This window comes from Centroberyx gerrardi, chromosome 7 (assembly GCF_048128805.1).
Source record: "Centroberyx gerrardi isolate f3 chromosome 7, fCenGer3.hap1.cur.20231027, whole genome shotgun sequence".
NCBI classification, from domain to species: domain Eukaryota; kingdom Metazoa; phylum Chordata; class Actinopteri; order Beryciformes; family Berycidae; genus Centroberyx; species Centroberyx gerrardi.
Window position 1 is genome coordinate 16,940,055 of NC_136003.1, and position 14,855 is coordinate 16,954,909.

The 14,855-nt window shown below is 42.5% G+C and overlaps 2 protein-coding genes across 2 annotated transcripts; both read left to right on the forward strand.

Annotated features, from left to right (window-relative positions):
• Positions 1 to 309: 309 nt before the first annotated feature.
• LOC139928616 (hydroxyacylglutathione hydrolase-like protein) lies at positions 310 to 4,348 on the forward strand. Its single transcript, XM_071921227.2, has 9 exons — positions 310 to 425; positions 683 to 825; positions 981 to 1,045; positions 1,176 to 1,293; positions 1,448 to 1,556; positions 1,872 to 1,975; positions 2,296 to 2,397; positions 2,494 to 2,573; positions 3,092 to 4,348. Exons 2-9 carry the CDS (start codon positions 703 to 705, stop codon positions 3,240 to 3,242), a joined length of 852 nt encoding a protein of 283 aa, XP_071777328.1. The 5' UTR covers positions 310 to 425; positions 683 to 702; the 3' UTR covers positions 3,243 to 4,348.
• Positions 4,349 to 7,081: 2,733 nt separating this feature from the next.
• e4f1 (E4F transcription factor 1) lies at positions 7,082 to 14,670 on the forward strand. Its single transcript, XM_071921239.2, has 14 exons — positions 7,082 to 7,208; positions 7,468 to 7,610; positions 7,770 to 7,857; positions 7,955 to 8,136; positions 8,332 to 8,452; positions 8,575 to 8,727; positions 8,954 to 9,141; positions 9,360 to 9,596; positions 10,381 to 10,501; positions 10,745 to 10,962; positions 11,134 to 11,332; positions 11,512 to 11,669; positions 12,773 to 12,835; positions 13,413 to 14,670. Exons 1-14 carry the CDS (start codon positions 7,115 to 7,117, stop codon positions 13,788 to 13,790), a joined length of 2,343 nt encoding a protein of 780 aa, XP_071777340.2. The 5' UTR covers positions 7,082 to 7,114; the 3' UTR covers positions 13,791 to 14,670.
• The last annotated feature ends 185 nt before the right edge of the window (positions 14,671 to 14,855 follow it).

The following is a 14,855-nucleotide window of genomic DNA, read 5'->3' on the forward strand; positions in this document are numbered from 1 at the left end:
GGAAAATATGCAGATTCATTATCACAGCCTGATAATAGTCATTGTTTTTCTTAGATAGTTTTTATTTATTTTTTTTAAACCGTTCTAGATTTTGTTCTCATCCATAATGATCCTGTTTCGGGTCAAATTTGACTATGCCAATCAGATGAACGAAACAGTATTTATAACAAAGTAAAGATGAAAATGGTGAAATTTGAGTGATGACATTTAATTTCATTACATTATTTCAGATCCTATATTCTCCAACATTGAAGTTGCTTGTTGAATGTTTCCGGATCGATTAAAATGCCTGGGATTTGACATTTGTTGGTCTGATGATGTCGCGAGCAGCCCACCTCCCTAGCCTGTAAGCCGATATGTACAATAAACAGTTTCAGTTTGTTACAGCGGGAATAAACGACATATTCGGAAACATTTAAACCAAGGTAACTGTGCTTTTATGTTGAGTCGTGTAGATTATTTCAGTTTGCGACTAATGTTACCAAGTCGTATAAGCTTACAGCTTCATGAATACCAGTGCTGTGGTAGTTTGAACGCTACTGTAACGTTAATTTAGGGTAGCATGCTTTCATTTGCTAATGCATACTCTATGCTAGCTGGGTTATTGTCAATTAGAAACGAAGCATTGAAGCATTGACGAAAGTGATCTCGAGTTATAATAAAGGCTCTTCTTCCTGAGCAGTGTCGCGCACAGCAGTGCGCATGCGTGTGAGGGGTGCCATGAAAGTAAAGGTGATCTCCATCCTGGAGGACAACTACATGTACCTAGTGATTGAAGAGCAAAGTAAAGAGGCCATCGCGGTGGATCCTGCTGTACCCCACCGGGTGAGAGAGGGATTTAAAGTAAAATCGGCTAAATCAAATAACCATTCATGTCCACTGTTTTGGATGCATATAGGACGGATTTGAAGCTATGCCACACAAAATAGACTACTGGCTTAATGATATCTGATGGATATAATGTCTGTTTTCTTGGACAGCTGCTAGAAATAGTGAAGAGAGAAGGCTTATCCCTTAAGGCTGTTCTTACCACACACCATCACTGGTAAGAGTTTTTCTGCAGGAGGGGATAGTTAAGAATTCGGACACATATCAATAAGTTGTTAACATTGTCAAAATATCAAGCCAAATCAGTGAGTCCATGACAGTGTAATAAACCCATTTCCACTCATCAGGGACCACGCTCGAGGGAATGAGGCTCTTCTGAAGGAGGTTCCAGGCCTGCGGGTGTACGGCGGAGATGATCGCATCGGGGGGCTGACTGATAAAGTCACTAATGCTCAGGAACTCAAGGTGCCCATACTGAGCTGATGTGAAAGGAGCATGCTGTCTTTACCTGGATAGTGCCCTGGTTATGATGTTCACATATAGAAGTCCCAAATATGGTTTGCTCTGTTTCTGTGCTCGGCCATATTGTCTTTTGATATTGTGTTTCCTCCATTTGCAGTTTAACTCCATCAATGTGAGGTGCCTGTTCACTCCCTGCCATACCTCTGGTCACATGTGCTACTTTGTTTGGGAGGATGAGTGCACTGACGCCCCTGCTGTGTTCACAGGTCTTTGTCTGACAACATAAAGAGCTGGTGAACCAGTTAAAGTGAAATTTCTTTAATTGATTTAATATTTACCATACAAGTTGTTTTTAGCCAGTACAATGTATGAATAGGCTAAATGCATTGTCACTTCCAAGTGACACAAATCGTTTATCCTAAGGCAAGTATGGTAAATAACTCCATTTTGAGTGGCTAGAGATATGAATCCACATTAGATAGCACAAGCACTTCATAATTTTTGTTGTGTGGGATGACGGGGACCAACCACTGCCATCTCTGACCCGTCTCTGTCCCATCATGTTCTGCTGTGGTTGTTAGGGGATACGCTGTTTGTCGGCGGGTGTGGGCAGTTCTTTGAGGGCACAGCTGAGCAGATGTACCACAACCTGACCCAGGTGCTGGGCTCCCTACCTCAAGACACGGTCAGTGGAAACAGGCGTATTTGATGTTGGTAATGAGCAGCGTTTACAGGGTTAACAGCAGCTAACATGACCTCAGATGAGTGCTGGTGTGAGTGAGTGAGTCAGAGTGTTGAGTAAACACAGATACAATGAGGGGTTTGAGTGCAGCGTGCTGCCTTTTCTCCCTTCAGAGTAGAAAACAACTAGCACATAAGGCCCAGAATGACCAAGACGCCTAGACTCTACTACCCTGCATATGAATTTAACCCAGAGGTCTACTGATCATGTGATCATGACCAATCGAATCAGAGCCCTAATTTTAAACCATTGTTCATTTGTAGAAGGTGTTCTGTGGACATGAGTACACCATTAAGAACCTGAAGTTTGCCATGCTGGTGGAGCCAGAGAATGAGAAGGTGAAGGAGATGCTGAGCTGGGCCAGGGTGAGCTGTATACCGAAATCTGCATTCCAACTACACATGATGAGAAATGTTGCACTTTGCTGGTTTACCTGACAGTCTTCCTCCTTGTGTCTGCAGGCTAGAGATGATGATGACAAACCCACAGTGCCATCCACCTTAATGGAGGAGTTTGAATACAACCCTTTCCTGCGCCTCTCGTAAGTCTGGATATACATACACAGTCATATATTCAGTGTGTTCTTAATATGAGCATATGGAAGGTTAAAGGTTGGGCTAGGTGGAAAATTGCCACCTGCTGTGAGTTTGTCTACTTTCAAACTTTATTTTAAAATTTGATTGACCACTTTCAAAGCAATAAATGGCCTGGCTCTAGTTTCTGTTACCTCCTTGTGCGTCTTGTAACTTTCCCAGTGTATGTCTTATATGTGTATATGGGTTTGTTTTTACTCTTATAATTGTGAAGTACTTTGTATAAGTGCTACAGAAATAAAGATTATTATTACTCTACCAGACAGGTAGAGGTTCTATTCTACTCTAGCCTAGTCGGCTGGTGAAGCAGTGAAAGTTGCTGGTGAGCTGGTGCTTCAGGATTTACCAGCCAATGTGGCCTCTAGACATAAAAAGTTAGCTTCCTGCCTCGACCTTGTGTTAAAACTTTCTCTCTGTCTCCATCTTTCTTCATGACCTTCTGTCACCTCGCTTCCATTTACTGTAGGGAGGAAGGAGTACAGAAGTTCACAGGGAAGACGGACCCTATAGAGGTGCTGAGGGTCCTACGGAAGGAGAAGGACAAGTTTAAGAAGCCCAAGGAGAGAGTTCCTCCCCACGCCATGCTGGCTCTGGAGTGGGGGCTGCTGAGACCCTGAGACCCAGGTTTGGAGCTCTGAATATGGGACACACATACATCTGTTGCCAGTGAGGTCTGCAGTTTGGATGATGGAAAAATATCTGGGTATGGAGTGCAGTGAGATACAATGCAAGACTGTAGAGCAGGGGTCTCGGTCGCCTTGAGGGCCGCAATTGAGGACTCCTGCTGTAGACTGTAGACCAGCCATGTTGGAAGATACTGTATATTATATCCCCATGCAACCATGTTGCAGATGAGATCCCATTCATTCATTCTTGCAATCGGATGTAACACAATGCCAATCAGTTTTTAACTTAGTTGCAAACAACTAAGTGTATGCTTTTTGTTTTACATTAAATTTAAAAGTACACTAAATTTTGATGATTTATACTGCTGGGGGCCTGATAGACCCCATGGGGATATGTTGTTTTAGCAATTGTAATTCCATGCCTGCACAAAAATGCCAGTGTAAAGTTGCTTACAGTAAATATTTCTAAAAATTGAATTAATTTATGAACTAGTCTCCAGTTCGTTCCGCACAAGCTGACCACACCAGGTAAGACCTACTAATGCCAATTGTTCATATGAGTTCTCAAAATGTTGGTCTGGTGACCAAAAAAAACCCACTTTGAGACTTGTTTTAATGTGTCTTACAAAGTATTTATTACAGTTAATAACTGGCATTAAGAGAAAAATAAGCTTAATTTCTTTATGACTTATCTGATTTGTATTGGAATATTCCTTTCCTTGATATGCACTTTTGCACTCATAATGGATGATTATTTACTGTCGGGTATCCTTGTTCTAATGCATTTTCCCTAATTTGCAAGTTAAGTCACTTTAATTTTACATTTTGACTTTGATTTCAGTTTTTGGATGTATTTTCCGATTGCTTTCTTGCTTCCTGTCACAATGCAAAGCTGCTGAATTGGTGTACTGTCAAATACAATTTATGCCACTGATCCACTTTTTAGACTGCACATTGCACACAGTATGAGGGTCTTTCCACGTCACAAACACATGAATGTAAATTGCCTTTTTTCATCCCCAAGTTTACATCCTCAGTTTGCTAGAGCTTATAATTATAATTGTACACTGAAGTGAAGATTAATCAATAAAACATATCAGTCCAAGTCTGTATGCTATCTGACATATTCTGCACACATATGCTTACAGAAAAAATGTCAACAGGTCTAAGTCTTTATTATTCAAAATACATTTTCAATAGATTGAATGAGGCTGGGATGATAATATTAAATGTTTATATTATATTTTCCATCTGAAATGTTGTGCAGATAGGTACCACATCAGTGCATTAATAATTTTCTATGGTACTTGAAAGGACAATTAGCAGTACAATAGGAAAAGTAATTATCAAACCATACACAATTTGGTTTGGGTTGTGACTTGTGCGTATATTATCAGCCTCCTCCTCCTCCTCCATCTCCTCCTTGGTAAATGTCCATTCCTCTGCCGTATCTGCCGAGGAGGCTCCAACTCCCCCTGGTTCTCCCCACAAGAAGAAGACAGAACAGACACCCCCCCCCCCCCCCCCCCCCCCCCCCCCCCCGTTATGAGAACAGCCATATGGGGATTGTCTGTCTGCGAAGAACCTAGAGTAGATCCTATGGAGTCTCTCAGCATAGCTCATCTTGGGCTGGTAGTGACAGGTCAGACACCACCTCCCTATTCACATACAGCAAAGGGTCGTGCTGAACCTGAAAGATGAGTTGTGGGGGGAGGATATGCACTGGGGATGTCTGCACTTTATTGAGCATTCATCCCCATGTAAACGTCATCAAATTAGAACTAAAATGCTTAAATTAATAAAAAACTTGCCTCACAAGGAGTAACAATGTTTGCAGAGGTTGCAAATGTTTCATATTGAATGCTCACTAACTGTAATATTCTTTCACTGTCGTTTTGGCTTTGAAGACATATGGCAAGGGAGGGTATGACAGCTGGGAGGAGTTCACATATGCATGAGTATAATGCTCATATATACCACAAACCAGAAACACTGATAAACAGAAAACAGTACTTTGCTATTGATCTGTAACTACAAAAACAGTGCAGCTATGCTACAGTTGCTTTGCATTACACACCAGTACTGGGTCACTCATAAGGGTTGCTTAATTTGTAAATGGTTATTTGAAGACAAGAGTACATGGATTTTTGAATGGATCTACTGTTTAAGAAAGGGTCCCACGTGGAAAAAAAACTATTTCATACTGTATTTGGACATGTAGGCCTACATGACTTTCATTGAAAAAAATCTTTTATGTAGCCAAATATACACTGAACAAAAATATAAACACAACACTTTTGGTTTTGCTCCCATTTTTCATGAGTTGAAATAAAAGATCTAAGACTTTTTCTATGCACACAAAAGGCTTATTTCTCTCAAATTTTGTTCACAAATTTGTTTAAATCCATGTTAGTGAGCACTTCTCCTTTGCCAAGATAATCCATCCACCTGACAGGTGTGGGATATCAAGATGCTGATTAAACAGCATGATTATTGCACAGGTGTGCCTTGGGCTGGTCCAGTGTTGGCGTCAGTGAGCGGGCACAGTGAATGAAGTGGGGGCGCACTACCCCCTGGTGCCCCCTCGTGAAGCCGACACTGGGCTGGTCACAATAAAAGGCCACTCTAAAATGTGCAGTTTTATCTTGAAAAAAGACATTTATTAGGCACTGAGCTATGGATCTCACATGACTAGGTCTACATATATGCATTTTTTGAAAACCAGTCAGTATCTCGTGTGACCACCATTTGCCTTATGCAGTGCGACACATCTCCTTCACATAGAGTTGATCAGGTCGTTGATTGTGGCCTGTGGAATGTTGGTCCACTCCTCTTCAATGGCTGTGCGAAGTTGCTGGATATTGGCAGGAATCGGAACACGCTGTCGTACACGCCAATCCAGAGCATCCCAAACATGCTCAATGGGTGACATGTCTGGTGAGTATGCAGGCCATGCAAGAACTGGGATGTTTTCAGCTTCCAGGAATTGTGTACAGATCCTTGCAACATGGGGCCGTGCATTATCATGCTCCAACATGAGCTCTGGTGGACATTCCTGCAGTCAGCATGCCAATTGCACGCTCCCTCAAAACTCAAAAACTACTGTTTTTAGTCAGATTATTAGGAAAGCGACGAGAATGCACTATTTTTGTGATTTTTTTATTAAAATTTTCTCTTGGGGAGCATACCACCGAATGGTTTCACTTTCACTATGCACGACTACGTTGCCACTTGCCAGTAATTTGGTGCCCCCCCCCGCTAAGCCTCTTGCCCCCCCTGGATATTTGTTCTAGCGCCAACACTGGACCAGCCCAAGGCACACCTGTGCAATAATCATGCTGTTTAATCAGCATCCTGATATGCCACACTTGTCAGGTGGATGGATTATCTTGGCAAAGGAGAAGTGCTCACTAACACGGATTTAAACAAATTTGTGAACAAAATTTGAGATAAATAAGCCTTTTGTGTGCATAGAAAGTCTTAGATCTTTTATTTCAACTCATGAAAAATGGGAGCAAAACCAAAAGTGTTGCGTTTATATTTTTGTTGAGTATATTTGGATATAGGCCTACTTGCAGAATAGGAAGAACATGCATATGTAAAACATATATTTTGAATAAATGTAATCTACAAGCACAAATTATTAGTTTTTTTTATATATATATATATATATATAAAAACATGGGTTATGAGCTGGTAACGAGAGTATATGTTTACTCTCTCTTCATTTGTCTCAACGTGTCTCACTCACACACTCACCGTCTCTCACGCACACGCCCTTTTGTTGTTATGACTACGAGGTCGTAAATCCGCCATGTTTTCCCTGTAGTAGCGTTGCGACAGAGACGGAGAGCTGAAACGACATGAATGTAGAAAATAATACGGCAGACACAGAGAGTGAGCAAACGGAGCAGAGCAACGACACCATCACCATTCAAACTACTCTAGGAGATGAAGGTTAGTTTTCTTACAAAAGCAGCTTTGTATTTGTATCAGTTTTTGTGTTTGGGCCTACCTCCATCATCTAGTGTTGCTAGCACCTAGCTAGCAACATTAACAGCTTGCTTCATCACTGTGCTAGCGCTACTTTAGCACAACCAGTTAACAGTATAATAGCAAGTTAACGTTAGCTAACTAGGAGCTTGTAGCTAATAAATGAGAAGGGAAAAACAAGGAAGTTATCTTGAACTGAGAGGTGTTGTCCCTTTACTTGTAGATGAAGATGTGCACAAGTGCGGACGCTGCCAGTCAGAGTTTTCCACGCTGGAAGCTTTTATTCAACACAAGTTGCACCACAGCTGCAAACGTCCTGCTGAGGCAGAGGCACAGAGTGCGGACACACAGGATGACAACCAGGAGGTAAAGCTGCGCAATGAAGAATTTTCCATAACATATGATCTGGGTATACATTCAGCAACTAATATAGACAACAATTTCCACGTGCTAGCTCATGAAGGCAAAACAAGAGAGCGAGCTGGTGTCTGAGGTCATGGGGCAAATGTTTGTACCTTTTGCCAGGTTTCTGCAGCCAATGGAAACTCTGTCTCAGTGGTGAAAATGGTTGAGGAGGCATCCTCAGATGAACCAGTGAAGACCAGCACTAACAGTGGGTGTAACCTGTGAAGTAGGCTAGATGTTACATCTTCGAGGTGATTGAATTAGATCTGATTGAATTGTCATCTCATCTTTTGTTTTCCACACAGATAAGACAAGGGGTCTATTGGGTCGAGGTCGCAGGAAGAGAATTGCTTCGCCAAAGGCCACTGACCAATCAGACGGGACTGAAGAACAGATATCTAACAGTGCAGACAACTCCAAGACCGTCTACAAAGTCAACCAAGAGGGGCGCTACATTTGCCAGCTTTGTGAAAAGACATTCAAAACTGTGAGTCATACATACATTTGTGTATGTTTCTCCTGTTATTAGGAATTACTTATTGTTAAAAATGACATGATTCATGATAAGTTGGAAAACTTTTTCTTGAGCGCTACCAACATGTTTTTCATCAAGCAGTGTGTTTTTACACTTTACTTTGCTAATGTATTCTCCTTAATACTTCTTTGTCTTTTCACTCACCAGACCAACATTTTGAGAACTCATATGAACACTCACAGCGAGCAGAAGAACTTCTCCTGTGAACTATGTGCGACCACCTTCCGTACTAAAGGCTCCCTGATTCGCCACAACCGCCGTCACACAGGTACAGAGAGTGAACTCGAGGAGCACGGGACCTTTAGAATGCATCTTGACTTGATGAGGTGCGTTTGATTGGTTTAAGCTGACCTGATGATCACTCAACACTTGTTTGCTGTTCTCTTGTAGATGAGCGTCCGTATCGGTGTACCCTATGTGGCCTGTCCTTCAGAGAGTCAGGCGCCCTCACCAGACACCTCAAATCCCTCACACCCTGCACAGAAAAGATCCGCTTTATTCAGTGCAAGGAGATCCTGGTCAGCAAGGATGGAATTCAGAAAGGTCAGGTTTATTATAAGAGAATGGCCAGTAGCTGTCATTTTTGTGGCAAGTCTGTCTGTGCTGAAGAGTCTCGCTTGATAGTCTTGGATAAGTGCAGCCATTCCAGTCCACTAAAGTAAACTTAGCTGTCAAACTCCATTAGAGCTACTTGGTGACTTATTCTCATGTGGCCAAATAAGAAGTGATGGTTGATTGAGTCATTAACAAGCCTGTGTGATTTGTCCAGGACTTGAAGATGCTCCTGCTCCATTGGCTGGCCAGCAAGAGGTGGTAATAGTGGAGCAACAGCCAGAGGAGGAGGAGGTGATGGAGGCTCAGGCTGCTGTCGTCAGCGTGGTGGAGGCTGGTTCCCAGGAGGTCATCCACCGGGTCCACTTCACCATGGAGGTGGACGGAGCAACACAGGAGCAACAGGTGAGTGGAGAATAAGTAAATTTACCTGAAAGCCCTTTATGGGTCATTGTTATCACTTGAAATGCAAGGCTTTATCTTTAAGTGTTTTTGGTCATTAATAATGATAAAGAAAATGTCATAGGGAATTAGTGTGAGGTCATTTTGCCTTTAGCTCTTTTTCAACCTGTAAATTTTTTGTTGTACCCAATTTGTGGACCTGTTGCTGTCCCTGTGGCCAGGTGGTAGTAGAGCAGTCTCAGGCTGAAGCACTGGCAGCAGCTGCAGCAGTCGGCGACAACCTCATCTGCCAGGCCATCATCAACTCTGGCATTGCCCTGGAGACGGAGGAAGCGGTGGTGGAGGAGACTCCACACGCAACTGACGAGATACGTAAAGTGATCATCGACTGTCCTGATGCTGGAGGCCCGATGACTGAGATCCAAGTCAAAGAGGAGTGTGTAGAGATGGAGACAGAGGTGAGAGTCGGAGGAACTGGGATTGACCAGCAAACTGACTGTATTGTATTGTGACTGCATTTTATTCAAAGACATGTATTGGCATGCTTTGAAAAAAGTACATTTCATCTAGCCTAGTATTGGCAATTAATACGATTTTATCAGTCGGTTTCTTAACAATTCCCTCTTAAAGATCCACTTCCTTAACGAATCCCTTATATATTACCATTGCTCCAATAGTACAGTACAATCTGTAACTGAATTGATTGGAATTTTCCCTCCAGTCCCAAATTGCAGTGATTACAAATATTATTTTATGTTCATACCATACTGTTTTATTATTGTGTTACTCACAATACCCATGGCTTCACAATGAAACTCAACACATCATACAACTGCACATTAGTGTGTGTGAGTGACTGTGATGTTGTGACGTGACATGGTGAACCAGAGAGGCTAGCAGTGTGTGTATGGGAGCAGTTTCCTTATAGCTGGAGTGCAGCAGAGCAACAAAGAGGACAAACTAGACACAGCAGACCAGGGAAGAATGAAGAGCGAAACAGTTTAATAATGACTTAAATATTGCACATTGTGTAATATTTTTTGATTAAAAAAGTACAGGAAAAGAACTAAGAGGTAACTAACAGGTACTGATGAGGCAAAAGTTTTGATCCGATCGGTTCTGGAAACATCGGAACTGGATCCTCAATGGAACTGGGTCTCTGTTTCATCCCTAATTTAGTGTTGCAGATTGTTTGCACACATTACGATTCATTTTCCAGTAGCCTATTCCTCTTCTCTTCAGCTTCAGGAAACGGGTGATGAAGAAGATGATCAGATATCCTCAAAGCTACACAAGTGTCCACACTGTAACCGCTCCTTCAAGGGACTGAACTACTTGCGCTTTCACGTCAAAGGCCATTTGGGTAAGCCTATATCCATTAATAATTGCTCGTAGCCTCACTGTACCAACTCTCTTATATTCCTTTTGATTTGTCCAACTATTGACAAAAAAGGTGGAATGAAAGGAGGTGGAATCAAAACAGTACATATGAAGGGATTAACCACTCTCAAAATTAAACCTGGTTGTGTCCTGAACGCTACGGATGTTTCCCTGGGCCGTAGACAAACATTGCATTCTCACTGTGTATACCTTCCTCTTTGTGCAGGTTACAAGCCCTTCAAGTGCACACTGTGCCAGAAGGAGTTTCTGACTGGCTACCTGCTGAAGAAACACATGGAGGTCCACGTCAGCGAGAGGAGGTACAAGTGCGGCGAGTGTGGCAAGTTGTACAAGACCATTGGGCATGTACGTGAGCACATGAGGGCCCACTCGGATGAAAGGCCCTACCACTGTACCAGATGCAACAAGGGGTACAAGACCAAGGTGATTGGGTGTACTGTACTGGTGCTGAATGTATTCGTCTGTCCTAATGTTCTAATTTTGTTTAAATTGAACTGTCAGCTTATTTCATTGCTTTTGTTTTGACCTATTTGTCCTCACCAACCTGAATGCCGTGCGAATACCAACTCTAACATATCTGTTCCACGTGCTCAGAACGCCTTGCAGGTGCATCAGCGGACCCATGGTGAGGAGAAACCCTATGTGTGTCAGTTCTGCCTGAGAGGCTTCAGGGAGAAAGGCTCTCTGGTGCGCCACATCCGCCACCACACTGGAGAGAAGCCTTTTAAGTGCCCAAAGTGTGGACGAGGCTTTGCCGAGCACGGGACCCTCAATCGCCATTTGCGTGCCAAAGGTCAGGGTGATGGACAGATTCAAACTGATTAAAGTGTCTTACAGATTAAAAAATGGATAAAATATGACAGGGACAATGCAGATTATAAAACCCTGTGAGGAAAAGCTCAAAGAGAAAAGCTATCAGTGCCAGCAGTGATGAAACAAGCCTTAATAACGTACTGGTGTTGTGCTCACCAGGAGGCTGCCACAAGGATGTGTCCAGTGAGCAACAGGGACCAGAGGAGCAGGCGTCGGCGGACGGCCTAGCAACGGCAGCCATCATCTCAGAAGACCCCCATGCTGTCCTGGTGGAGTTCTCCTCAGTGGTGGCAGACACACAGGAGTACATCATCGGGGTGAGCAGGGAAAAGGGAAGGGGTGCTATACGCCTTGCATCATAACTTAAAGCTGCATAAAGTAAGATTTGTAGTGTTGAGAGCACAAAATGATCATAATATATTGGCTGGGATTTGTGAGGGTTGTTGATCAGCACAAAAGACTCAATGATTACTTTACCAAATGCTGAGATTTCTGGTTTCCGTAGTAGTACTTATTACTGCTGCTGTAATTCCAACATGGCAACTTATATTTGTTTACAACAAAAATGAAGTTACCAGCAGGCTGAATTACCTGAACTTGCCCACATCACCAAAGCGGGATAGAGATACTGACCTCAACACCATTTTTATATGTGATTGTAAGTGACAGTGACAGGCAAGGTTGGCAATAGATAACATAAAGAGATCAAAAATAACTTCTCTGGAACATGGTTTACATGCATTTTTTGAGGCAGTGGGAACTAGTAGGTAGGTCACTGACTTTAATGTCAGAACTTCTGCCGTGGCAAAGGATGGATCTTACAGTTGTAAGAAAAAGTCTGTTAACCCTTTGGAATTACCTGGATCTTGGCATTAAATGCCCCTAAAATGTCTGATGTTCACCTAAGTCATAGTAATATAAACACAATCTGAATACACAAATAACACACAATAACAACAATTGTAGTTTTTCAAGTCTTTATTGAAGACACTATTTAAGCATTCACTGTTGGATGGAAAAAGTATGTGAACCTTTAGATTTAGTAACTGGTGGAACCTCCTTTAGTAGGTAGATAGCAGTAACCTTCAGTCAAATGTTTCCTATAGCTGCTGATTGGACCTACACAACAACCAGGGCCATTCCTCTTAACAGAACAGTCTTTGTTCATTTATATTTTTGGGATGTCTTGCATGAATGCCTGGCTTCAGGTCATACCACAGCATTTCAAAAGGTTTAAGGTCAGGACTTCTGATGGACATTCTGTTGTAGTTCTGTTGTGTGCCTTATTTGAATTCTCTTTTCCCGTCATACAGATATTTAATTTCAAATTATGAGATTCACTGTACTGTTGTAACATGTTTGGTGTTAAATACTTCCAGTTTTTTTTATTCACTTGCTCTGCTTCTCTCCTGTCCTCCAGACTCCAGCAGAGGAGGCAGTGCAGGGAGAAGAGGTTACACTCATCCAAGACAGCCAGAATCAGGTCAGTACACACACACACACGCATACACACACACACACACAAACACAAATTAGAACATCAATGTACTGTAGCTGCAGTTTGAGAACCTCACTCTTGTGTCAAAGGCGGTGTTCACATGAGCATTTACAATACGTCAAAAAATGGACAATATCCCATGTATTTCAATGAGACCTATACATTGATGGATGACGTGGATTGACAGAGTGCAGCGTGTGAAAATATTGCAACTCATGGAGCGCAGGTAAACGTCATCCACTAATGGACTTCATCAGCCAATGAAATTTGTACAGACTGCTTCAAAAGATTTTGAGACCCGCCCACAACACCGCAGCCTAGGTGGCTTCAGTGCTAACTTGTCCATGAATGTGACGTATGTCAAATGTCCCATGTGAATGCCGCCTAACACTACTGTTCTGTGTCAGAATTCACTGGGGTTTAAAATATGAGATGGACATAAAAAGTGTCTGATTGTTATTCAAAAGGATACCATCGGATTACTCATAGCTTCTGTTTGTATTTGAGTTCTCACATCAGGTAGCCCTACTTGCACAACTCATATTAAACCTCTGTCTCCCAGATGGGCAACCACATCATGAAAGTGGTGCAGCAGATTGTCAGCCAGTCGCGTGGCAGCGGCGGCACAGGCAGCCACCAGATCATTGTGCGCAATATGGCGGTGGACGAGGAGGGCGCATCCATCTCTGACTGCGGTGACACCATCACCATCGCCACGCCCGAGAGCCTGACTGAGCAGGTGGCCATGACGCTGGCCTCTGCCATCAGTGATGGCACACTGTTGGCCACGGCGGGCACCGTGGAGACGGCGGACGGAACAGTTACTATGGTTACCACCACTGAGGAAGAAATGGAGGAGGGTATACAGATGGTGCAGCAGCAAGAGGAATATGTCATCACTTCCCCTGAAGAGGTGGAGGTTCAGACGGTCATTGTATGAAGGAAGTGAATGGGACTTTTTGGATGGGATGGGATGGGATATGAGGACTGTACTGAGTTTGGCTGGACTGTCTGTGTATCGAGTCACTATAGAGTTTATGTGGGGATTTGATTGCAAGAAGTAAGGCCAAAGTATTTATAAGGTTTATAGTTACAGAAATAGAGACAAAGAGTACTAAAGGCTCAAAGAGAATATTTTTGTGTGAAATATAAAGAATGTGTGTGTATGAGGACTAGTTCTGGTATGTGTGTTTGATTATTGATTTATTGATATGAAGCACTGCATTCAGTGTGCTAGCTGATGACATTTTGGAATGATACATCAGGTTTTAGGTGCATATAGTTTAAAATAATAGATTGTACATATTGTACATTTGTTAGGTCTTCATTTTGAAGAAGTGCACAGTGGTACATTTCTTTGAGGCAGTACAAAGTCAACATCTTTTTGTTTACATTGTACATTTTACTTTGCCCTTGTGTGTTGTAGCCTAATCTCTTTATCTTTGTTACTGTCAGCACCATCAAATGGAAATCCCTTCTCTTTGCACCACAACTGTACTAACTAAAATGGCATCATTACCTTGCGGTTTTCAGTTCTGCTATCCAATGTCATGGTCAACCAGAATTACCTTTTGGAATGTTTTACTGTTTCTGTTTTTAAAGAGTATAAAATGTGATGCTCCTTAATGACTGGCCAATCCAAACTATCTGTGCGCGCCTGCCCATCCGGGGCACACTGATTTCCCAGGGTACAGTGTTGCTGTTCTGAGCTGCTCAATCACATGCATCTCCCACCATGACAAGTACGCCAACACCAGTACACAGACCTCCTGATGTGGTCCGTTTAGTTTGCATCATCAAATAAATGCTATTTTCTAGTACAGCTTCCTCCTTCTCCTCTTGTTTGTTTTTCTGTTTGAGGATGAAAGTTCTCTGCTCTCTTACTGTGTTAGTATGATGGCTTGCGAATGATTTAACTTGATTATATTTGCTTGGGACACTAATGCTCTCTGTGGACTGTGTGTGGATTACAGATGGAGCGCGGATGGATTCATCAGCATGGCAC

Bases quoted from the DNA above. Each gene is read 5' to 3' on its own strand.
- LOC139928616 (XM_071921227.2), top strand. From the start codon at position 703: ATGCGTGTGAGGGGTGCCATGAAAGTAAAGGTGATCTCCATCCTGGAG. The intron at 826-980 runs GTGAGAGAGGGA...TTTCTTGGACAG, and splicing joins ATCCTGCTGTACCCCACCGG to CTGCTAGAAATAGTGAAGAG. The intron at 1,046-1,175 runs GTAAGAGTTTTT...TCCACTCATCAG, and splicing joins CTTACCACACACCATCACTG to GGACCACGCTCGAGGGAATG.
- e4f1 (XM_071921239.2), top strand. From the start codon at position 7,115: ATGAATGTAGAAAATAATACGGCAGACACAGAGAGTGAGCAAACGGAG. The intron at 7,209-7,467 runs GTTAGTTTTCTT...CTTTACTTGTAG, and splicing joins AACTACTCTAGGAGATGAAG to ATGAAGATGTGCACAAGTGC. The intron at 11,670-12,772 runs GTGAGCAGGGAA...CCTGTCCTCCAG, and splicing joins CACAGGAGTACATCATCGGG to ACTCCAGCAGAGGAGGCAGT.